The sequence below is a fragment of the Camponotus floridanus genome, unplaced genomic scaffold (assembly GCF_003227725.1).
Source record: "Camponotus floridanus strain SB8 unplaced genomic scaffold, Cflo_v7.5 scaffold27, whole genome shotgun sequence".
In the NCBI taxonomy this organism is placed as follows: domain Eukaryota; kingdom Metazoa; phylum Arthropoda; class Insecta; order Hymenoptera; family Formicidae; genus Camponotus; species Camponotus floridanus.
The window spans coordinates 2030056-2051055 of NW_020229403.1; the positions used below are offsets into that span (position 1 = coordinate 2030056).

Genomic DNA, 21000 nt, shown 5'->3' on the forward strand with positions numbered 1-21000 from the left:
ATTGTGTAGTTGTTTGTTCGAAAATTTTATTCGTTCTCGTAATGATATTTAATTTATTTTTCCATTCCCATTTTTCTAGGAGCAGCCCGATAACGTCCCAAGTTGTTAGTTCATAAGTGACAAATAATAGTTTAGAGCCTAAGAAAACTTTTCAGCTATATTACTGTACATTAATACGTATAAAAAGAGGATAAAGGAAATGTATTTACGAAGAATATTTCTGGAGACTAAATTGAAAATATTAGTCATCCGGCACAGCATGCGAGCGGCTATACCGTCAATGTTGTACAGTTTCAAACGTGATTTCGAATTGTAATAGCGGTAATATTTAGCGCGTAATGTTCTTACAGTTTTAGAGCCTATCTTTAAATTAACATATATTAAAACGGTCTATTTATAAGCTTCCATCCATGCACGATTACTATATAAGACACGTGCAAAGCGACAAAAGTGTGCGGTGGGATAGAATGCAACTCAAAATATATCGCATTATCACGTATAAATTATTGAATGTTTACACAATTTTCCATAAATAATGAAATTCCGAAAGAATTAAATACATAATTAAAAGACAGATTTTACAAAAAATTTTGAAATGATATCTTTAGCATTGTATCTCAAGTTTATACCTTTTTTTTACATTTTGCACTTTTGCCTTTCGAAACATTTTATAAGCGATATCGCAATATTCGAAAGCATATATTGCAATTATTTTATACTAGTTGATTTATTTTCGAAATATTAATACTTGATTATATTTGATTTCTCATTAAATTTTATGATTAATATAAATTAATTATTAACAGTCATGTATTCTTCATATGTATATTGGCATTAATATTTACTTTGTATTTATGCCATCATTTGTGAAGCATTTTAGCGTTTAACGAAATTAACACGATATTGCAAAAAACTTTTTATGTATTTTCATTTATTTCTTCATTTATTATTCATTTGAAAATTGAACACAATTAGTTTTGCGTGTGCATGCGCAGACTAATAATTTTGACAATATATAATATATTAAAAACGAGCGTTTAAATATAAATGGTCTTGTAAGTTCTCGGTAAAATTAATAATTATAGTTATAAGAAATCGAGGATAATTATTTTAAAATTTGTATTTAAGCAAGAGATGAGGAGAATTGTTAATATGTATGGAATGACAAAGTCGAATCATATATTGCGCTCAATATCTCTTTGCAAATATTGCGTCCCACAAAAGGCTCTTTTGTGGTGTGTAGAGTATAACAATTTTGGATCGATTGCAACAACATTTTTTTCTCTATATCTGTTGTAAATAACTATATCTAGAAGAAAATGCGAGAATGATCATTAGTCTGACTTAATTAACGAAGAAAGAAAAATTAAAGGACAATTATTAATAGGACAAAAATTAATAGAAACTCATTAAACTATGATTTTTCAATATCCGAAAAAGATCAGATAATTGTAAACTTTATAATTTAAAGATGTGAAATAGATCTTTAAACATTTTTTTATGATTTTCGAAAATTAGATCCAATTTACGACAAAAAATGATTTTTGTTTCGTTCGTTAATTCTTTATAACGCTATCAATTAAGATGGTTCAAATTAACATAAGATATGTTATAGATGATATTTTAATCCTACTAATTTTCTCAATCTCTTCATTATCTCATTGTCCTTTAGTAAATTCAAATCTCGTTAATAAAAAAGAAACTGAAAGTTCAGTAACGCTAATTGATATTGATATTGATCCGATCCTTGGAAAGAATCAAAAAGAATTACTTTCATAAGAATCAATGTGATTCTATTGGGAAAAAATTTGATAAGGCGGTTAATCGCGAAAAGCACTTTTTATGTACATCATTACACGCGAGAAGTGCATCTATTAATGTTAGAACGTTTCACAATTAAAGAGATTGAAATCGGTAACAAGATTGATCGTCTCACACGACTTGTCGCCGCGCCAGATGAATTGTATCCGAAGAACATTTAAATTATCAACCTTTTGTTTCTCTTCAACGTTTATGTGTTAGGCTAGCTTGTAATTAACAATTAACTTTCACACTTAATCGTCTAATTGTTATTTCCTCTATTCAAGGAGACAGGACCTCCTGTCATCTCTCATCTCGAATAAATACACAATTCGTTAACACGCGTGCAAAATTATTCGCGTCAATTTTCGACGCGCATCATATCAAGTTGTATACGAGTTTAAATTCGATATTGCGCGAATAATTATTGAGCGAGAATATTTGCACGTGATACCATTCTTTTCCGGAAATAAACGTAAAAAACTGTCACGTAGCACCGCGCTGAAAGATGAAGAATAATAAATCTCGACCGATATACGATTAGATATATCCATGTAATCAATTTTTCGTAAATATATAAAAACACGAATGGCTAACAAATGTCTAAAACTATTCAACGAAATCGTTTTAACATACTTGAGCATTTCTTAGCCATTTTTTAGACTTTACTGACATAGAGCTTGGCAGCTCTTTAAGATTTTGTTATCTTTCAGCGCGGACACATGTGATATCGAATATTTTTCGGGCAACAGCCTCTCCGTTTAATGTATCAATACGAAATCCATAATGATTTTTTCTCATCTATATATATTAGAGGAAGTTATTCTAAATAATATCTATATCCGTTTATTCATTCCCTCTGAAAGTTAACTCGTCTAGAAGGTATAAGAGCGCACGGTTCTCCATCGTGTTGCGAGCAACCACGTAAAATAATCACTTAATAAGAAGTCAATCCTTACTGTTTAAATTGTAATTTGACATATCTCGTAAGATAAAAGGAAAAATATCAGTCAGTGGAGCATTTTAGTGCGAGCGCCGTAAAATTCTGTTATTATTTAGATAAGAACCACTCTTTGTCGAAAATGTTAATTTTCTTTATATAGTCTATATGTACTATACTGTTTCGTAAATATCTCGCTTGATTTGTTAGCGTCATTTGAAGGGATGCATGTGATTTGCAAAATTAGGCTATGCGTTTAAGGAAAGAAAAATTCTTTTGCGAAAAGAATATTGCTCCCGCTGATAAGAAAGCATCATTTCCTTTGACAATAGAATAGATTATACAATGAACCATATCACTAACGACATACAACATTCATTTAGATTTATATAATATGCAACGATTTATTTTCGAATATTCTTGTACTGTATTGATTGTGTCAATTCGTTGTCGCGCGTGAATCTATATCCAGATAATATTGTACAATCTGATCAAGATACAAAATGTATTAAAAGTGTCCATCAACTGTCATGAGTTCTGTCAAGTGTTGCTGCGAAATGTATCTCAGGATATTTCTGTTCTTTTAACAATTATGAGTTTTGTCACATTTCATACATTAATCTTAATGGCTTTAATAGAGCTACATTTATTAATATTATTGGGTAAAAGGAGCATATATAAGTAATCACGAGGTATATGATATATTATGATTATGAATTATTGAACATTATATCAAATTTTATATTCACTTCTTGTGGTTGACAATAAACTGGTTTTATAAAAAAGAAAAAGGAAGAGACTGCATTTAATATCTGTTTAATGCGCGATGGCTATAAAAAATGTTCTGTAATATAAATAACGTATCATGTACATATACATTTTTTTTCATATAGTATATATACTATAAACAATATATGTATTTAAAACTACAAATTATATATTTAAAATCTATTTTGGATATCCCCAAGGATCTTTCTTTTGATCCATTAGAACGAGAGAAGATTCGCAGATTTTTTTGAATATTTCGCGTAATCTTCCTTTTGAGAATACCTATATGAAAATATTGAGTTAATACGTTGTATTTTTTGTAGAATTCATGTATAAATATATTTATATAATAGTTATATTTTTTACTATTAATATATACTTTATAAAGTTGATGTTGCTCGGAAGCCAGTATATCTGCTAGTTGAATACAACCGTCGTGCTCGTTCATTTCAGACATAACCGAATGTAGTAAAAGCGTAACTTTAGGAATACAAAGCTCACGCAGCTTCTCCAATTGATGTTCCCTAAGCTCATTTTCAGACGTGCACGGTTCACCGTTGCTGTTCTTGGAATCGACGAGCCAACCACCATCAGGGAACAAGAGAACATTAAATAATAATTGTTTCACAGCCTGAAAACAGATATCCATGAATCTTTTATATTTCATTTTAATAAAATTTCATCTTTTTTCACCTTTGTATGATGCTGCATCGTAGATTTCCACCTTTCCAATTCTGTATTGTATTGTGCCTTTCTATGATCATACGCGACTTTTTCCGTGAAGGTGGCATATGTCGACAATTCCTCTGGTGGCACAGGTTTGCCATGATGATAGTGAGAGAACCATTCATCGAAACCTTCCTGAGCATCAAGATATGTCTTATAACAGAGGTATTCTCTTATCGAGGCAGCCGCTTGTTTGGACAGATTATTAGTTATTGTAAGATTTGCAAGTGTGCATTCCATATCCGAGTATTCGGCCATAACCGATTCAATTGAATCTGACGGGATCTATAAAACATAAAAGCAAATATCATTTAATTATATTAATCAAAGCAATTTCATAAATTGAGTTGTTAATGAATTATGCTAAATTCTTTCATATGAACATATATCAATATAAAAGCTATAATAATTGATTATTTCTTAGCTTGTACCTTATTAAATGCTTTTCGCGCCGCATCAAGTTTCTCTTTAGTTAGAAAATATCTTATGAGCGCATTTGTTTGCCGTAAAGCTTCTTCTCTCTGATTCTGATAGAAAATCAACCAATCTAATGCATTAATCTTTTCCATATCTGCGTCGGTTATAGTTCCTTTCAGATCCATTGGATCGGATTCCATGTTTTTCTTACGTATATTTTCCACTACTAATTTCGTGATCGCTTCTACATTTAAGTTTGCATCCTCTGCCGCGCGTAAACATCTCTTGCGCTGTTCATATTCTTTAACACTCTCTAAATAACGAGCATAGTTGGTTATTTGTTCTTCTTGAGGCAATGTAGCTGTATAAAACGCTATTAAAGTCGAGTCGCCTATTTCTATAAGAACACGAACATACGCCAATAATACTTTGTCCTCTACTTTATCTTTTGTACTTCTCCCGATCTGTCTGAAGAACAGTATTAGATGTGCCAGAAATCTGAGGAACTGCGAATCGCAAACGCCGACATCAATCATAGTTTCAATTTCCTCCATCAGTTTTGGTATCTGATCTAATATTATATATTTTTGTATTAAATGATCAGGTTTATTAGATTGGGCACGTATTATTGGATTTTTTGACGCATGCAATTCTTTGAATGCGTCCTCTAATGAGATTTCATTTTTCCAATATTCTTCCGGCATAGTAGTATACATTTTCAGCATCATTAATCTTAGTGCTGACTCGACTTTGATGTCTAAAAGAGTCTTCATATATGCCCATAATGCATCTTGCCAAGATGATGCTATCTGCAGTAGTAGTTGGACATTGCCACAAAGACTCGCGTATATAGCGCGATAAAATATACCTATATGATAGAAAAATCTCTTGTTTATATTCATATTATATATAAATAAACAAAAGTTGAATTTTATATCATAAGAAAAGTCGATATTAATTAAAAACTAAGTAATTCATGATTAGTAATATCAATAACACATTGTATGTAACTCATATATGGAATAACGCTTATGTTTCAGCAAAGATCATGTTATCTATGTTAGAAGATATGATAAGTTTTATATTTATGTGATTAATGTTATCAAATATTTTGTATCAAAAGAATATTTAAAATAAATTTTTATAATAATAGCTTATTTAATTACTAATAATTTTTATATTATTACTGTTTGTTATATTTTTCATAATGTTTACAATTCAAATGACAAATATAAACACACTATAATAGGACTTTCAGTGGGCAAATATAATGTAGCAGGTAAAGTATTAAAAAGATCTTTACCTATGCGTTTATCTTGAGACAATTCCCAAGCACACATCTTCCAAAGACTCCTATTGGGATTCCCTTCAATTGGTAATTTGGTATCTGTTGAAGGATTATTATAATTTGGATCATGATTAGGAATCCAACCCAATAAACAAGCAGCTCTCCAAAGTTGACCGCAATGCATAGCTAATGCTTGTGCTTTTTGAAGACGTCCACAACGTACCTACAATTTATAATAAAATTTCTCAAAACACATTACACTTTATTTCTTCTTCCAAATCACATTTATAACTTTATATTTATAACTTTATATTTTTGTTGAAAAATCTGTGTAAATTTTTATTGTAATTTTAATTATATAAGAACAAATACAGTTCATATATACCTCTATAAACATTCTTTTTTCAAGTCTGGCATCATCTTCTCTATCTAGATCATGTAATTGTCTACCCTCTCGTATTGGTGCATCAGGATCAAGAAACGATACTAGTGGTCTAGATGAACTAAATGCAATTCCTAAATTTTGATTATGCAACTGATGAACTGTATTTTCCCAAGCCACTGTCTTATCAGTGAAAAGTTCTATAGATGGATATCTATCTGCTTGATCTAGAGCATTCTTCTCTAACCAGTCAATAATCAATTGATATTCCCTAATATAGCTCTCAGTTTTATACAAATTTTCTATAACATTCTTTTCAGAAATATAATTATTGTTTATATTTCCATCATGTTCCATTTGAGTAGCTAAGCCAGCACTACTTATACGATTTTGATAAAGACAATATATTAGTCTCCACGTATTTCTTTCGCTCTCCAAAGAAATCTCCTCTTGAGCTATTTCTGTATTCTCAACTTTTGATTGCATATCTGTCGAAATAAATGTCAATGTTGTTTCATGAAATTTAAACGCTATATAACATTTGTGCTATAATTATTACACAGCACAATAAAATATATATAGCTGAATATATATTTTTACGTACCTCTCATTATATCCAATGTGTCCGCACAATTCTGTATGAAATCTGCGATCGTATCGAAAATCTGTGTTTCAGAAAAGTGTGCCTGCATACTTTGCAAGAAGTCATAGTAGAGCTTCGTTTTAGCTTCTCGCCATGGTTCGTTCGCTTTCAAAATTACTCCAGTTGCTGCACTGTCATCCATCATTTCCCTGATAGTGATATCATTTTTTTCCGAGCGTGCCATTATTACCGTTAATTCGTTGATCTCGCGCAATCACTCATAAAACCATACCGGCTACAAGCTATAGCATAGCCGGTACACGCGTTTCAATAAAGATTTTAGGCTATGTAAGCAAAGGGAGAAGCCAAATACTAAGGTGCAATTTCATTGACGCTAGAAACCAGCGGCAAATTAAAATCACTAGACTTTCTCTAGATTTGGCGTCAATAAAATAAAGTTCAAACAGTTTCAACTTTTTCAGTGTGTAAAGGTGCGGCCTCATTGACGCTAAAAAGTAGCGTCAACCATTGGTTGAACAAGGAGGTAAGTATAGTTGCTTCATTGTTCAACCAATGGTTGACGCTACTTTTTAGCGTCAATGAGGCCGCATCTTTAAAGCGGCCTTTTCATTGACGCTACTTTTTAGCGTCAATGAAATTGCACCTAACAGTTGGCAGCCCTACGAGATAGGCTGTGCAGCACTGCGCGTAATAAAATAAATTTGAAATCGCTTCTAGCCTAACCATCTTCACGCGATCGACTTTATTTGAATTGCACGGCATCGCATCGAATTATGATGCGGTGCCGATTTGTTCGAACGTAATTCGGGACATCGCGATGCTGTATAAGCGTCGAATGAGCACGAATTGTCACGCAAATATGATAAATCACATCTACTCACATCTCACCGTTCATCGGTTGTTCCACAGGCCGCTCCACTCGCTCGCCTCGGGACGTCCCATTCCGATCTTGATGCACACAAACTCACACGATATCATCAACGCGAACGCGCGACACTTTATTCGGCACTCCCGATATTCGCTCTCATCCGATAATCATCATCAAGGGCGCAAATAACGCGACGCGACTTCGCTCCATCTTCGCGATCGCGCTATCACTGAATTGTCGAACACGGCTGTCGCGCACTTTCACTGACACACTATAAAAGTCCCGCGATCATTCTTGGACACTTTCGACGCTCGTTCACTCGCGATATTCGTTTAAAAACGGTTAAAAGATGCGAAAAATGCGGACGTACGACGATCCGTGTAACTGCGTGTGACTCCGAGGCACGTATGACGCGTATGACGTAGCAGTGACGTAGCAGTCACGCGCCAACATGGCGGCCGAACCAGTGCGCATTCTTTTTCTGCGCACTGGTTCGGCCGCCATGTTGGCGCGTGACTGCTACGTCACTGCTACGTCATACGCGTCATACGTGCCTCGGAGTCACACGCAGTTACACGGATCGTCGTACGTCCGCATTTTTCGCATCTTTTAACCGTTTTTAAACGAATATCGCGAGTGAACGAGCGTCGAAAGTGTCCAAGAATGATCGCGGGACTTTTATAGTGTGTCAGTGAAAGTGCGCGACAGCCGTGTTCGACAATTCAGTGATAGCGCGATCGCGAAGATGGAGCGAAGTCGCGTCGCGTTATTTGCGCCCTTGATGATGATTATCGGATGAGAGCGAATATCGGGAGTGCCGAATAAAGTGTCGCGCGTTCGCGTTGATGATATCGTGTGAGTTTGTGTGCATCAAGATCGGAATGGGACGTCCCGAGGCGAGCGAATGGAGCGGCCTGTGGAACAGCCGGTGAACGGTGAGTAGATGTGATTTATCATATTTGCGTGACAATTCGTGCTCATTCGACGCTTATACAGCATCGCGATGTCCCGAATTACGTTCGAACAAATCGACGCCGCATCATAATTCGATGCGATGCCGTGCAATTCAAATAAAGTCGATCGCGTGACGATGGTTAGGCTTTAGAAGCGATTTCAAATTTATTTTATATACACGCAGTGCTGCACAGCCTATCTCGTAGGGCTGCCAACTGTTAAACGATAAATTTGTTTGATCTAACCTAACCTAACCTAACCTAATCTCTCAGTGGCTTTGGATGTCGAATGTAAACACAAGCGTATGCTGCCTGGATTGTATCATGCTTTCAAAAATAATATTTAATTATTTCATTAGTGTATTACATTTTATTACGTAGTATATTAATCGCATTAAATGTGCGACGTACAGTTTTACACATTTTAATGAGGAGCATATAATATAATTGGTTAGGTTAGATTAAATTAAAACAAGCTGCTGTGATTCATTTAACGTAATAGGATTAATTTGACGAATGTGCAGCTATTGAAGTTACATGATATTTGTGGACACATTTTTAAAGTAATCATGAGTGTCTTATCTCATTTCGATTATATGAAATTAAAATATCAAATATTTATGTATTCCACATTAACGTTATTCATTTCAAGTACTATATTACTACATTACAAGTACTTTTCTTATATCTCATTCATATTCAACCATTTATTTTATGAAGCCATTCGATGAAGCTTTTCATATGTCGCAGACAATATGATACTGTGTGTGGAATTTTACACAGGTAATACATGACACAAAAATAATTTGCTCTCAAGTATTGTGCGCATTTCTCAAAAATAAATTATTATATTAAATTATTAAATTATTTTCAGCAGGATTCAAAAATCACTACATTGCCAGGATTGAATCTTATTATAACTGCGATATTATCACCTTTTACTATGTGTGCGCAGTATTACATACATAAAATATATAAATTTATTTGAAACATATGGAAATCTTTATCTTATTTATAATATTTATGATATTATAAAAGAAAATTGCAACTCTAATGAAACAGAACAGTGGAATAATTGGTTGATACTTACGCTGGTCTACAATATTTACCCTTTTTTCACCATTAGATTTTTGGTGCTTTTTTTATTATACAGATGTTATCTGTAAATATAGTACTTGTAATGTTGCTTCTGTATCACTGTAAGCACACAAAGTGATAGCATTTGCAGGTAATTATGTTATACTTATATATCATAAGAAAGAGAAAATAAAATTAAAGTTGAATACTGAATGTGCTCTAAAGTAAATCTCATCCAAATAAATAAATGCATAAATGTGCGCCCCACATTCCTCATGAAAAAAATACATAATATTAATTTTTATGTATTATTATTTTTAGATTTTTATTCTTTTAAATTCTCTAGATACACTTTTCATTTCTCCTCTCTTTCTTTCCAACTACTAAATATAGATCTATCATTTTTAATATAGATCTGTCATTTTTAGTGTACATTATTGCAGTAAGTGGAATAAAGAGCAAATCTTTTGGCGCATTTAAAATGTACAGGAAAGTTTTATCTGATGCGTTTTTTTCAATAGAAATATCTGAAAAAAATGCATACGTCTTTTTTAATCTTAGTCTTTCTAAATAAAAATTAGAATAATAAATTTGCAAAATAATTTGCTTTAATATATTTTTATTACAAACATGAAGCAAAGTGCTCAAGGTGCATCACTATGAAAACATCGATAGAATAAAAAGTAGATCGTATACAAAAAAATTAAAATATTTACACTACATATTTGATATAGCATTTAATCGATATGTGCAGTAATACGATAAAATCTAATTTTCTCTCGAATTTTTTCACGAAATTTAAACTACTAAGAAAATATCAAACATTCAAATTGTTCAATAGTCTTGCGAAAGAAGCAGTTCTCGCTTAAAGAATCTTTAGAAAAAAAAGTAAAAAAATTCTAAAGAAAAAAAAGGACAAAAAATTTTAAATCTCATATTGATATTTAATTTTATACTAATATTTTTAATGTAACACTTCATTTATAAAGATTTTATTTTGTGAAACGTTTATACATAAAAGTACAATGATTATACGGCTTCTTTAATCTATTGTTTCATCTTCGCATGATTTTCGTTTATAAAATATTTGTGCCTCTGGATATTTTTCTCTGGAAGCTTTATGCAATGTGTGTAACCTAAATCTGTTAACGTACAAGTATTAGAGTAACGGAATAAGTATATGTTTGTAATTTGATTAAAAATACGTTTCGTACATGAATTTTTAATTACATATTTTGTTATACTACCAATAAAAAAATTATGCTTGCGCGACGTGATTTTAACAATTTACCGACATGCACAAAATGATGACTTTACCGGCACTCGAAAAGTATTTTGACTACGTAATTTTGGCGTTTAACGCGAATGCAGATGGCGATACTAAACAGCAAAGAAAGATGGCCGCATGAGTGAAACGCGAGGCGCGAAATATAGCATTTCGTATATCGTTTGCGAAAAAAATGTGTGAAAGTATTGTACGTATTCGCGATTAACAGTTCGGTATTGATGAATACTAATCAACGCAAGTATAATTTGTCATGCATTGGATATCTCTTCAAACTCTGTATATGAATCGCTCTCAGTCTTTTAAAATGCAAAAGTAAATATTATAAGATTTGACTAAGGAAAAGCGCGATAAAACAATCGAATCATTCGTAATTCATATCATTAGCATAATATACTATGAATTTTTTACGTTATATATTGAATCGAAATTGCGCGAAAGAGGAAAAAAAGAACAAGCCTATGAATAGACATTTCCATCCTTTACTAAAAGAAAAAGAAATTAAAAATATCTCTCAATTTTTTCTCTGTTTCTTCGGGCAAGTCTACATATATGACCAATATGATTAATTGATTCTATCTTTATATATTTATCATTATGTGCTTTCAGAAATCAAAGTTGCGCGAACGTTGAGCACAGGAATGGCCATGCGCAGAAACGAATGCGCAGTGGTTCGGCCGCCATGTTGGCGCGTGACTGCTACGTCATACGCGTCATACGTGAATCGGAGTCACACGCAGTTACACGGATCGTCGTACATCCGCATTTTTCGCATCTTTTAACCGTTTTTAAACGAATATCGCGAGTGAACGAGCGCCGAGAGTGTCCAAGGATGATCGCGCGACTTTTATAGTGTGTCGATGGAAACGCGCGACAGCGATTTTTGACGATATTCAGTGATTGCGTCATTGCGAAGATGGAGCGAAATTGCGTCGCGTTATTCGGGCCCTTGATGATGATTATTGGATGCGAGCGAGTATCGGGAGTGCCGAATAAAGTGTCGCGCGTTCGCGTTGATGATATCGTGTGGATTTGTGTGCATCAAGATCGGAATGGGACGTCCCGAGGCGAGCGAACTGTCCCGAGGAGGAGCGGCCTGTGGAACAGCCGGTGAGTAGATTTGATTTATCATATTTGCGTGATAATTTGTGCTCATTCGACGCTTATACAGCATCGCGATGTCCCGAATTACATTCGGACAAATCGGCATCATAATTCGATTCGGTACAATTCAAATAAAGTCGATCGCGTGAAGATGGTTATGCTAGAAGCGATTTCAAATTTATTTTGTACGCGCGCGCAGTACTGTACAGCCCTCTCGTAGGGCTGCCAACTGTTAAACGATAAATTTGTTTGATCTAACCTAACCTAACCTAACCTAATCTCTCAGTGGCTTTGGATATCGAATGTAAATACAAGCGTATGCTGCCTGGATTGTATCATGCTTTCAAAAATAATATTTAATTATTTCATTAATGTATTACATTTTATTACGTAGTATATTAATCGCATTAAATGTGCGACGTACAGTTTTACACATTTTAATGAGGAGCATATAATATAATTGGTTAGGTTAGATTAAATTAAAACAAGCTGCTGTGATTCATTTAATAGGATTAATTTGACGAATGCAGCTATTGAAGTTACATGATATTTGTGGACACATTTTTAAAGTAATCATGAGTGTCTTATCTCATCTTGATTATATGAAATTAAAATATAAAATATTTATGTATTCCACATTAACGTTATTCATTACAAGTATTATATTACTTTTCTTATATCTCAATCATATTTCATCGATGAAGCTTTTCATATATCGCAGACAATATGATACTGTGTGCAATATGATACTGTGTGCAATTTTACACAGGTAATACATGGCACAAAAATAATTTGTTCTCAAGTATTGTGTGCATTTCTCAAAAATAAATCAAATTAAATTATTTTAAGTAGGATCCAAAAATCACTACATTGCCAGGATTGTATCTTATTATAACTGCGATATTATCACCTTTTACTATGTGTGCGCAGTATTACATACGTAAAATATATAAATTTATTTGAAACATATGGAAATCTTTATCTTATTTATAATATTTATGATATTATAAAAGAAAATTGCAACTCTAATGAAACAGAGCAGTGGAATAATTGGTTGATACTTACGCTGGTCTACAATATTTACCCTTTTTTCACCATTAGATTTTTGGTGCTTTTTTTATTATACAGATGTTATCTGTAAATATAGTACTTGTAATGTTGCTTCTGTATCACTGTAAGCACACAAAGTGATAGCATTTGCAGGTAATTATGTTATACTTATATATCATAAGAAAGAGAAAATAAAATTAAAGTTGAATACTGAATGTGCTCTAAAGTAAATCTCATCTAAATAAATAAATGCATAAATGTGCGCCCCACATTCCTCATGAAAAAAATACATAATATTAATTTTTATGTATTATTTTTAGATTTTTATTCTTTTAAATTAACTAGATGCACTTTTCATTTCTCCTCTCTTTCTTTCCAACTACTAAATATAGATCTATCATTTTTAATATATTTTTATAAATAAAAAATGTTTCTTTCTAATAAATTAAATATAAATTAAATTCATATAAATTAAATTAAATTAAATATAAATTAAATTCATATAAATTAAATAAAAAGTATAATATGCCTTTAAATACTTTATATATATACCTGTTGCAATAAACCAGTAAAGAATGTTTTTACATTCCTCCTTGTACTTTGGCATACATATCCTTTATGCCAATTATCTCGCAACTTATTACACGCTTTTATCGCATGATGACAAACAAGCCCATTATCCTTCATGAATTTTCTTTACAAATATTTTTATATTCTCAAACTGTGTAAAGAAATCATGTAACACTGAAAAATACAAAGTGATATTAAAAGAGAAGAAATAAATTTTATATTATATAGTATTGACAAGTATTTTCTTACCAGTGTGTTCCTTATATGTAGGAATATACATTAATCTTTGACCAGCCCTATTTTTAATCATCTTTAGGGATACTTTGGCTTTTGATAATGCAAATCCAGCCAATCCATTTCCATTCCCAGTTACTATAAATGAATTGATTCTAGTCTTACGTGCTAAATTACTGGTCATACAAGTTATCATTTTGTTTTCCAAAATCCAGGTTTCAAAACTTTCAAATGTATCTGCAGAAAACAAAGATATTAATTATATAAGATTCTAATATTTAGAACTGAAACATCAAAAAAAAAAAAAAAATTGAAAATAGACATCGTATCACATGATTTTTGTATGTATGTAATTTAACCATTATAATCCAATAATAGCATAAATATTAACCTTTTCCAATAAGATCTGATTCAATGCTTCTGCCATCCATTGTAACACTCCTCCAACCACATTCCAATGGCGATAATTTTATTTGCATTGGTCTGGTCTTACTTTGTGGTAATTCCATAAGTTTTTGCTTTCTTTCAAGATTTACAAGCAGTTTTAGCTGTTGAATTAATTCTTTTCCTCTAAACACAGAAGTGTTCAGACCAGGAAATTGTATCGGAATTTTTCCCATGCCAATAATTTGCTCCTTATTTAGGTCTCTCTTTTCACTACTCTTCTTGCTCTACCTCTGCGTCTTCCTGCATTACTGATACTTGTCACACCCTTTCATAATTCATCTTCAGGTCCTATAGAACAAAAGCACAGTGAAATACAAACTATTTTCTACTGTAAATATAAACTATTATCAAAATGCTATATCCATAAAAGTTCTACTTACTATTCGCAAAGAACATAGAGTTTCTCACATTATTTAATAAAGTGACTATTTTTAATAAATGTGAATGACTGACAAGCAATAAATTAAACAATATTAAACAATAATATATACCTGAAAAAAATTTCATAATTTTATTAGAATTAAATTGATAAATTAATTTTAAATACATATTATATGTTAATTACATATAATGATTTAGAGACAATAATATATTTCATTTGCGTTACCATTGTTTACAGATTGAACATTTTTATCAAATTATTTACAACTCTACAAATATGTAGCATACGACAAGCCATTTTTAAAATCTATAAAACAAACAACAAAATTGTTCATAGTTTTCACTCTGTTTTGTCATAGTCTGCTTTTAGGCGATCTCTGAAAGCGATGCATCGTATAAACAAAAAAATATAAACATGAACTACGTATCAAATCTACGAATGTTTTCAATGGGTAACATAATTTCGGATTGTATTCCATGCTTCGTACACGAAATGTCGATAACATAAGTAACGCAAAACGTTTGTATATATTAAATAAATTTGTAATGTAAATAAGTTGTGTCTCTCTCTCTCTCTATCTATTTATCTATCTATCTATCTATCTATCAAGTATAATTGATTATTAAAATATATTACCCGATATTATATTATATTATATATTAATCACACATTATCTATCACCACAATCGCCATTATTATATGTAATTTAATATAGTCTTTATCACAACGGTTCATCATTGAAAATAAATTATAACACAAAAAATATTCTAGTTTATTTTTAAATATTATTTTTAAATATTAAATAATATAAGTATTAAAATTAAAATAAAAAATTGGCTCAAATAATAATAATTAAAAATTAACTAAACAATTGATAACTAAGAGCCAATAAAAAGCGCGATAACTGGAGCACAAGAAAAATCCTTTCGCTTTTAATTATTAATATATTTCAAATTATTAGTATATTTCAAATTACTCGTCACAATACATACAATAAATACGAACGTTTCGGATTATCTTTTAATCTACCTTCAACGTGATATTAATATTATTACACATTCGAAAATATTAGACAATGACATATGAAAAATTATATAAATCAGATGCAGATAGCATTTGTAATATCTGCATGTCGATTATGAAACGATTTATATATAATTTCATATTTATTCATATTTATATAATTTTATATGTTATTAATATGTCTAATATTTTTTAATGAGTAATATAATGATACGCCGTTAAATTTCTTTTCTAGATGCGATCGCCATCAACACCGAAAATTATTTATTATAACTATATGATTAATTAACTTTTATAAATAACACATAATTAATATCTATATACAAATCGCGACAAAAATTCTCTACCACATTTAATCGTAATTTATTCATGTAATCAACTAAGAATTATAGTAACAGAAATCTAAAATAATAAATTATTATTTCGATATGAAATCGATTTTTACGAGCAGAAATTATTTCTTTAGTATTTATAGATATTTATAGAGTCAAATACAATATATCTGCGATGCTTTATTTTTCAATCATTGAAATATTTTGAATTGTGAGAACGCACAATAAAATAATTGAATCATGAATCTAAACATAATGAAAGACTCCATACATCAATCTTTTAATAAATAATCCTATAATTAAAAAATCTATGTAATCTAAAATACTTTTATATACTTAAATATATTCCATATATACATATATGTATATATTAAAATACGTAAAATATTTCGATGACGAACAAACAATAACCGACCAAGGTGCCGAATAGCGCGCTAATGTTTATATGCTATAGTCTTGAAAAATGTTTCGATAAAAAAATAATAATAACACGGTCTTTCGGACTAACTTTTTCGGTTCTATTATTATTCGCGCGTCGACACTCAAAGAGTAAAGTAGTGGTATACAAGACGCTCCGTTAAATCCTTTTCTAGACGCGATCGCGATCAATATCGAAAAATTATTTGCTGTATTTATTATATTATATTATAATATATGATATAATATAATATAATACAATATTTCGATATGACGAACGAACAATAACACGGCGTTCGATCTTGACGTAAACAATAGCGCGCTAGTCATACAGTCTTAGTATCATTCAGAAAGCGACATTCAAGCAGTAAAGATCGTAGTGCGAAATATGTCGTATATTCTTATATGTTTATATGCCATAGTCTTGAAAAATGTTTCGGTACAAAAATAATAATAACACGGTCTTTTGGATTAATTTGTTCGGTTCTATTATCATTCGCGCGATGACACTCAAAGAGTAAAGTAGTAGTACAAGACGCTCCGTTAAATTCTTTTCTAGACGCGATCGCGATCAATATCGAAAAATTATTTGTTGTATTAAAATATGTAAAATATAATATAATATAATATAATATAATATAATATAATATGATATAATATAATAAAAATACGTATTGTTTACGCCAAGATTGATATTATTATCTGTTTGTCATCGAAATATCTTACGTACGTTAACATATTTATATTACCTTATATTGTAATATAAAATATAATACAATGTAATACAATATATTTCGATATGACGAACGAACAATAACACGGCATTCGGCCTTGACGTAAACAATAACGCGCTAGTCGTACAACGTACGGCCTTCGTATCATTCATAAAGCGACACTCGAGCAATAAAGATCGTAGTGCGAAATACGTCGTATATTCTTAAATTAATTATTAATTAAACGATTATTGTATCATGACTTTCAATTATATTAAACTTTCGACTATAATCGTATTAATATACATGTATTGCATATATATATCAATAATGAAAACAACAAATTCATTACGCGTAATAATTAGTTTTACAAAATGAATTATTTTGAGTTTTATTAAGAAGATTTATAATTATATATCTATTAATTATATATTATATTATATATAAAATTATATATAATATAACCCTCCCACGGGGTACACCTTGTCGCGGTGGGAGGGCTTAGTACTTGGATGGTGCCTTGAAGTTTATTTTAAATTTTTTAATTTAGAATAAATCTCAAGGAGCCTGAAGAGGAAGCTAAGTACCCTTTCGTGTCGTCGGTGCCGTCAACGTGTCGCGGATGGCGGCGTCTCGTTACCGCGTTTTCGCGTTTAGCTTTTTCGGGTCATCGCGTCATCGCGTTTTCGCGTTGGACTTTCTCGCAATCCCAATTTCATTTATATGTCATCGAGTTGTCATCTTCCGACGTCAATTAACTGGGATGTTCATTGAGTCGTTGCTGCAACGATCTTTGTCTCACGCCTGGTGCAACGCGGCACTTAGGTGATGCCGGCGCGCATGCGGATGCCAGTACTGTGTATGTGGGCGCGCGATTTTGAGCTTTTGCTCAAAAGTCCGGCTGATTGAGGTCACGCTCTGTTTCTGGCTCCAGTTCGGTACGGATCGGTTAGGATTCGATCGATTGCTTGGAATCGTCGTTAATGGATCCTTTCTCTTGTTCCGTCTGAGATAGGATATTAGGCGCGGACAAGAGTCGAGTGAACTCCATTCGCGTTGATTCCATCAATCGATAGTTTTCTTCCGTTTCGGACTTAACTCTTGTTCGGAGGTAAGATGCGTTGAATTCCCGACCTGTTGACTCGAAGATGACTCTTGTAAAAGTGAAACGGGATTTTCGCTCGTACCGAAACCGGGAGTGCCGTTTAAAGTATATAGATATTAAATATATACATCGCGCGACAAAACAGAAAATTTTTAATCGTATCGAATAGTGCGGGAGTGCCGTTCAGTATCGCGCGTAAAAGTGCGAAAATAGCGATATAAAAATATCGCACGTGAGTGCGGGAGTGCCGCTAAAAGTATCGCGCGATTAAGACTGAGAGGAGGAGGAGGCCTAGAAGAGGCATTGAGCTTCGGCAGAGCAACCGTCTGGTAAAGTTTATAGTCTGGTAATAGTTTATTTATTTGCAATTATATATATATATATATATATATATGTATATATATATATATATATAAATTAAATATTGAATATATTTATTATATATATATATATATATATATATATATATAAATTAAATATTGAATATATTTATTATAATTTAAATTAAGCAATTAATCGTAATTTGATTTTTTATTCATATGATTTAAATACGAATTTTAAAGAAAAAGATTTTTATATAAAATTTATAATCTTGTAAAGGTTTTATAAAGTTATTAAAGAATTATTAGTAATATTTTATTTTATTAATCTGCTATTATTATATGCGTCGGATATAAAATTCAATGCATACAATAATTTTTAAAATATTAATTATTTTGAACATTATTACAATTTAGATCTTCTATTTATATCTTATATTATAGATCGACGCAACAACCCAGATGATCTGAGAGGAGGAGCAGGCCTAGGAGAGGCATCTTGCACCAGCGGAACAACCTGATGGTGACTATTATTATTTATATTAATTGTATATAAATGAATTAATTAATTTATTAATTTGATTTATGTGAATGATTTAAACAAGAAAAAATTGGGAAAATTTTTGTAATATGTTGTATATTTCTTTCTATATAATTCTTTCTAAAGGTTCTACTTGAAAAAATTAATTAATTATAAAATTATTTTATATTTATATATCTATTTATAATTGCGCACATCGGACATAAAATTCAATGAATCCAATAATAAATTTCTTAAAATATTAATTATTTTAAACATTGATGTAATTTGCATTTCATATTTGTATGTTACAGACAACGTAGCTTCAATATCAATTCCGCTGTTGCGCATCAGTGCCGGTAAGTCACAACCTTTTATTTTGAAGCAAAGGATTTATAAATGCATGAAGAAATCCATTGCTTCTAACTCTCCGTTGGCGGGACAATACGCGAGTAAAAATTAAAGTGAAAAAGTAAAGGAAAAATATTTTTAATAAAGATAGATGATATTTTTATTGCAATTGTATGATGGACATACATGAAATATTCTAAAATTCTATTATATATCGGTCTCTATAAAAAACAATTTTATAAAAATATAGGTTTTTAATCGATAAATATTTAATCTATAAAATAGAGATATTTCTAACCAATCTGCCAACCGAGAGTTAAAATGCATGCTTTTTATCTTTTATGCATGATAATTTATAACTTGTAATTTTTGACTGAATAACGTGCGTAAAGAAACGATCATAATATCGCATGATCGTTTTTGAAACAAATTAGTCGTCAGAATGAATGGCCAGAAGTGGAGATAACTGGCCTGAAAAATACATGGTCAATATTGGCCAAAAGATGTGTTGCGCGATTAAATTTTATTGCGAATTTCCGATTAGGGCTCCCCAAATTGCACCTTATCGCGAATTTTTGCTGGTGTAAGCCAGCAAGTAAGGCGGCTAGGGCTGTTAGGACTGCTAGGACTGTTAGGGATGTTAGGCCTGTTAGGGAATATAAAAATTAAATTTATTTCCAGAGAAAAAAAACATAAATATTATTAAAAAAAAGAAAATATATAATATATATATATTTCTTTTCGTCGTCGGGGCCGTCAACGTGTCGCGGACGGCGGCGTCTCGTTACTGCGTTTTCGCGTTTAGCTTTTTCGCGTCATCGCGTTATCGCGTTTTTCGCGTTGGACTTTCTCGCAATCCCACTTTCACAAGTGAAACGGGATTTTCGTTCGTACCGGAAACCGGGAGTGCCGTTTTAAAGTATATATATATTAATATATACATCGGCGCGACAAACAGAAAATTTTTAATCGTATCGAATAGTGCGGGAGTGCCGTTCAGTATCGCGCGTAAAAGTGCGAAAAAATAGCGATATAAAAATATCGCTCGTGAGTGCGGGAGTGCCGTTAAATATCGCGCGTCTACTGAGAGGAGGAGGAGGCCTAGGAGAGGCATCAGGCTCCGGCAGAGCAACTTTTGGTAAGCAATTTATTTATTTGTAATTATATATTAAATATTAAATATATTTATTATAATTTAAAATCAAAGACATTAATCGCAACAATTAATGTGATTTGTTTATTTAATATGATTTAAATAAGAGAGAAAAATATTTTTAATAAAGCTATAATCTCTTTGTAAAGATAGTAAGCTTTTTATAAAATT

General features: G+C 31.5%; 2 protein-coding genes across 4 annotated transcripts; both read right to left on the reverse strand.

Annotated features, from left to right (window-relative positions):
* Window positions 1-3540: 3540 nt before the first annotated feature.
* Window positions 3541-7278, reverse strand: LOC105251480 (nuclear pore complex protein Nup107). The gene is made up of 7 exons (XM_011258332.3): window positions 6926-7278; window positions 6325-6809; window positions 5955-6162; window positions 4666-5519; window positions 4202-4519; window positions 3888-4139; window positions 3541-3790 (listed from the first exon to the last, which is right to left on the reverse strand). Exons 1-7 carry the CDS (start codon window positions 7146-7148, stop codon window positions 3689-3691), a joined length of 2442 nt encoding a protein of 813 aa, XP_011256634.1. The 5' UTR covers window positions 7149-7278; the 3' UTR covers window positions 3541-3688.
* A 6070-nt stretch (window positions 7279-13348) lies between these two features.
* On the reverse strand, window positions 13349-15154 carry LOC112638237 (28S ribosomal protein S5, mitochondrial-like). 3 transcript variants are annotated; one of them, XM_025409529.1, is made up of 5 exons: window positions 15121-15154; window positions 14458-14801; window positions 14082-14303; window positions 13815-14006; window positions 13349-13384 (listed from the first exon to the last, which is right to left on the reverse strand). In XM_025409529.1, exons 2-4 carry the CDS (start codon window positions 14684-14686, stop codon window positions 13939-13941), a joined length of 519 nt encoding a protein of 172 aa, XP_025265314.1. In that variant the 5' UTR covers window positions 14687-14801; window positions 15121-15154; the 3' UTR covers window positions 13349-13384; window positions 13815-13938. The 3 variants fall into 3 exon arrangements, with proteins under 3 accessions (XP_025265314.1, XP_025265313.1, XP_025265312.1); XM_025409528.1 differs by lacking the exon at window positions 15121-15154 and adding an exon at window positions 15005-15032; XM_025409527.1 differs by lacking the exon at window positions 15121-15154 and adding an exon at window positions 14894-15015.
* Between the last annotated feature and the right edge of the window lie 5846 nt (window positions 15155-21000).

What these genes read in the sequence shown, in the direction of transcription:
- LOC105251480 (XM_011258332.3), bottom strand. Translation starts at nt 7,148, where the DNA reads ATGGCACGCTCGGAAAAAAATGATATCACTATCAGGGAAATGATGGAT. An exon ending in CACATTGGATATAATGAGAG is followed by an intron (nt 6,810 to 6,925) that starts GTACGTAAAAAT and finishes TTATTTCGACAG; the next exon opens with ATATGCAATCAAAAGTTGAG. An exon ending in GTCTCAAGATAAACGCATAG is followed by an intron (nt 5,520 to 5,954) that starts GTAAAGATCTTT and finishes TCTATCATATAG; the next exon opens with GTATATTTTATCGCGCTATA.
- LOC112638237 (XM_025409529.1), bottom strand. Translation starts at nt 14,686, where the DNA reads ATGGGAAAAATTCCGATACAATTTCCTGGTCTGAACACTTCTGTGTTT. An exon ending in ATCAGATCTTATTGGAAAAG is followed by an intron (nt 14,304 to 14,457) that starts GTTAATATTTAT and finishes TGTTTTCTGCAG; the next exon opens with ATACATTTGAAAGTTTTGAA. An exon ending in TACATATAAGGAACACACTG is followed by an intron (nt 14,007 to 14,081) that starts GTAAGAAAATAC and finishes TGTATTTTTCAG; the next exon opens with TGTTACATGATTTCTTTACA.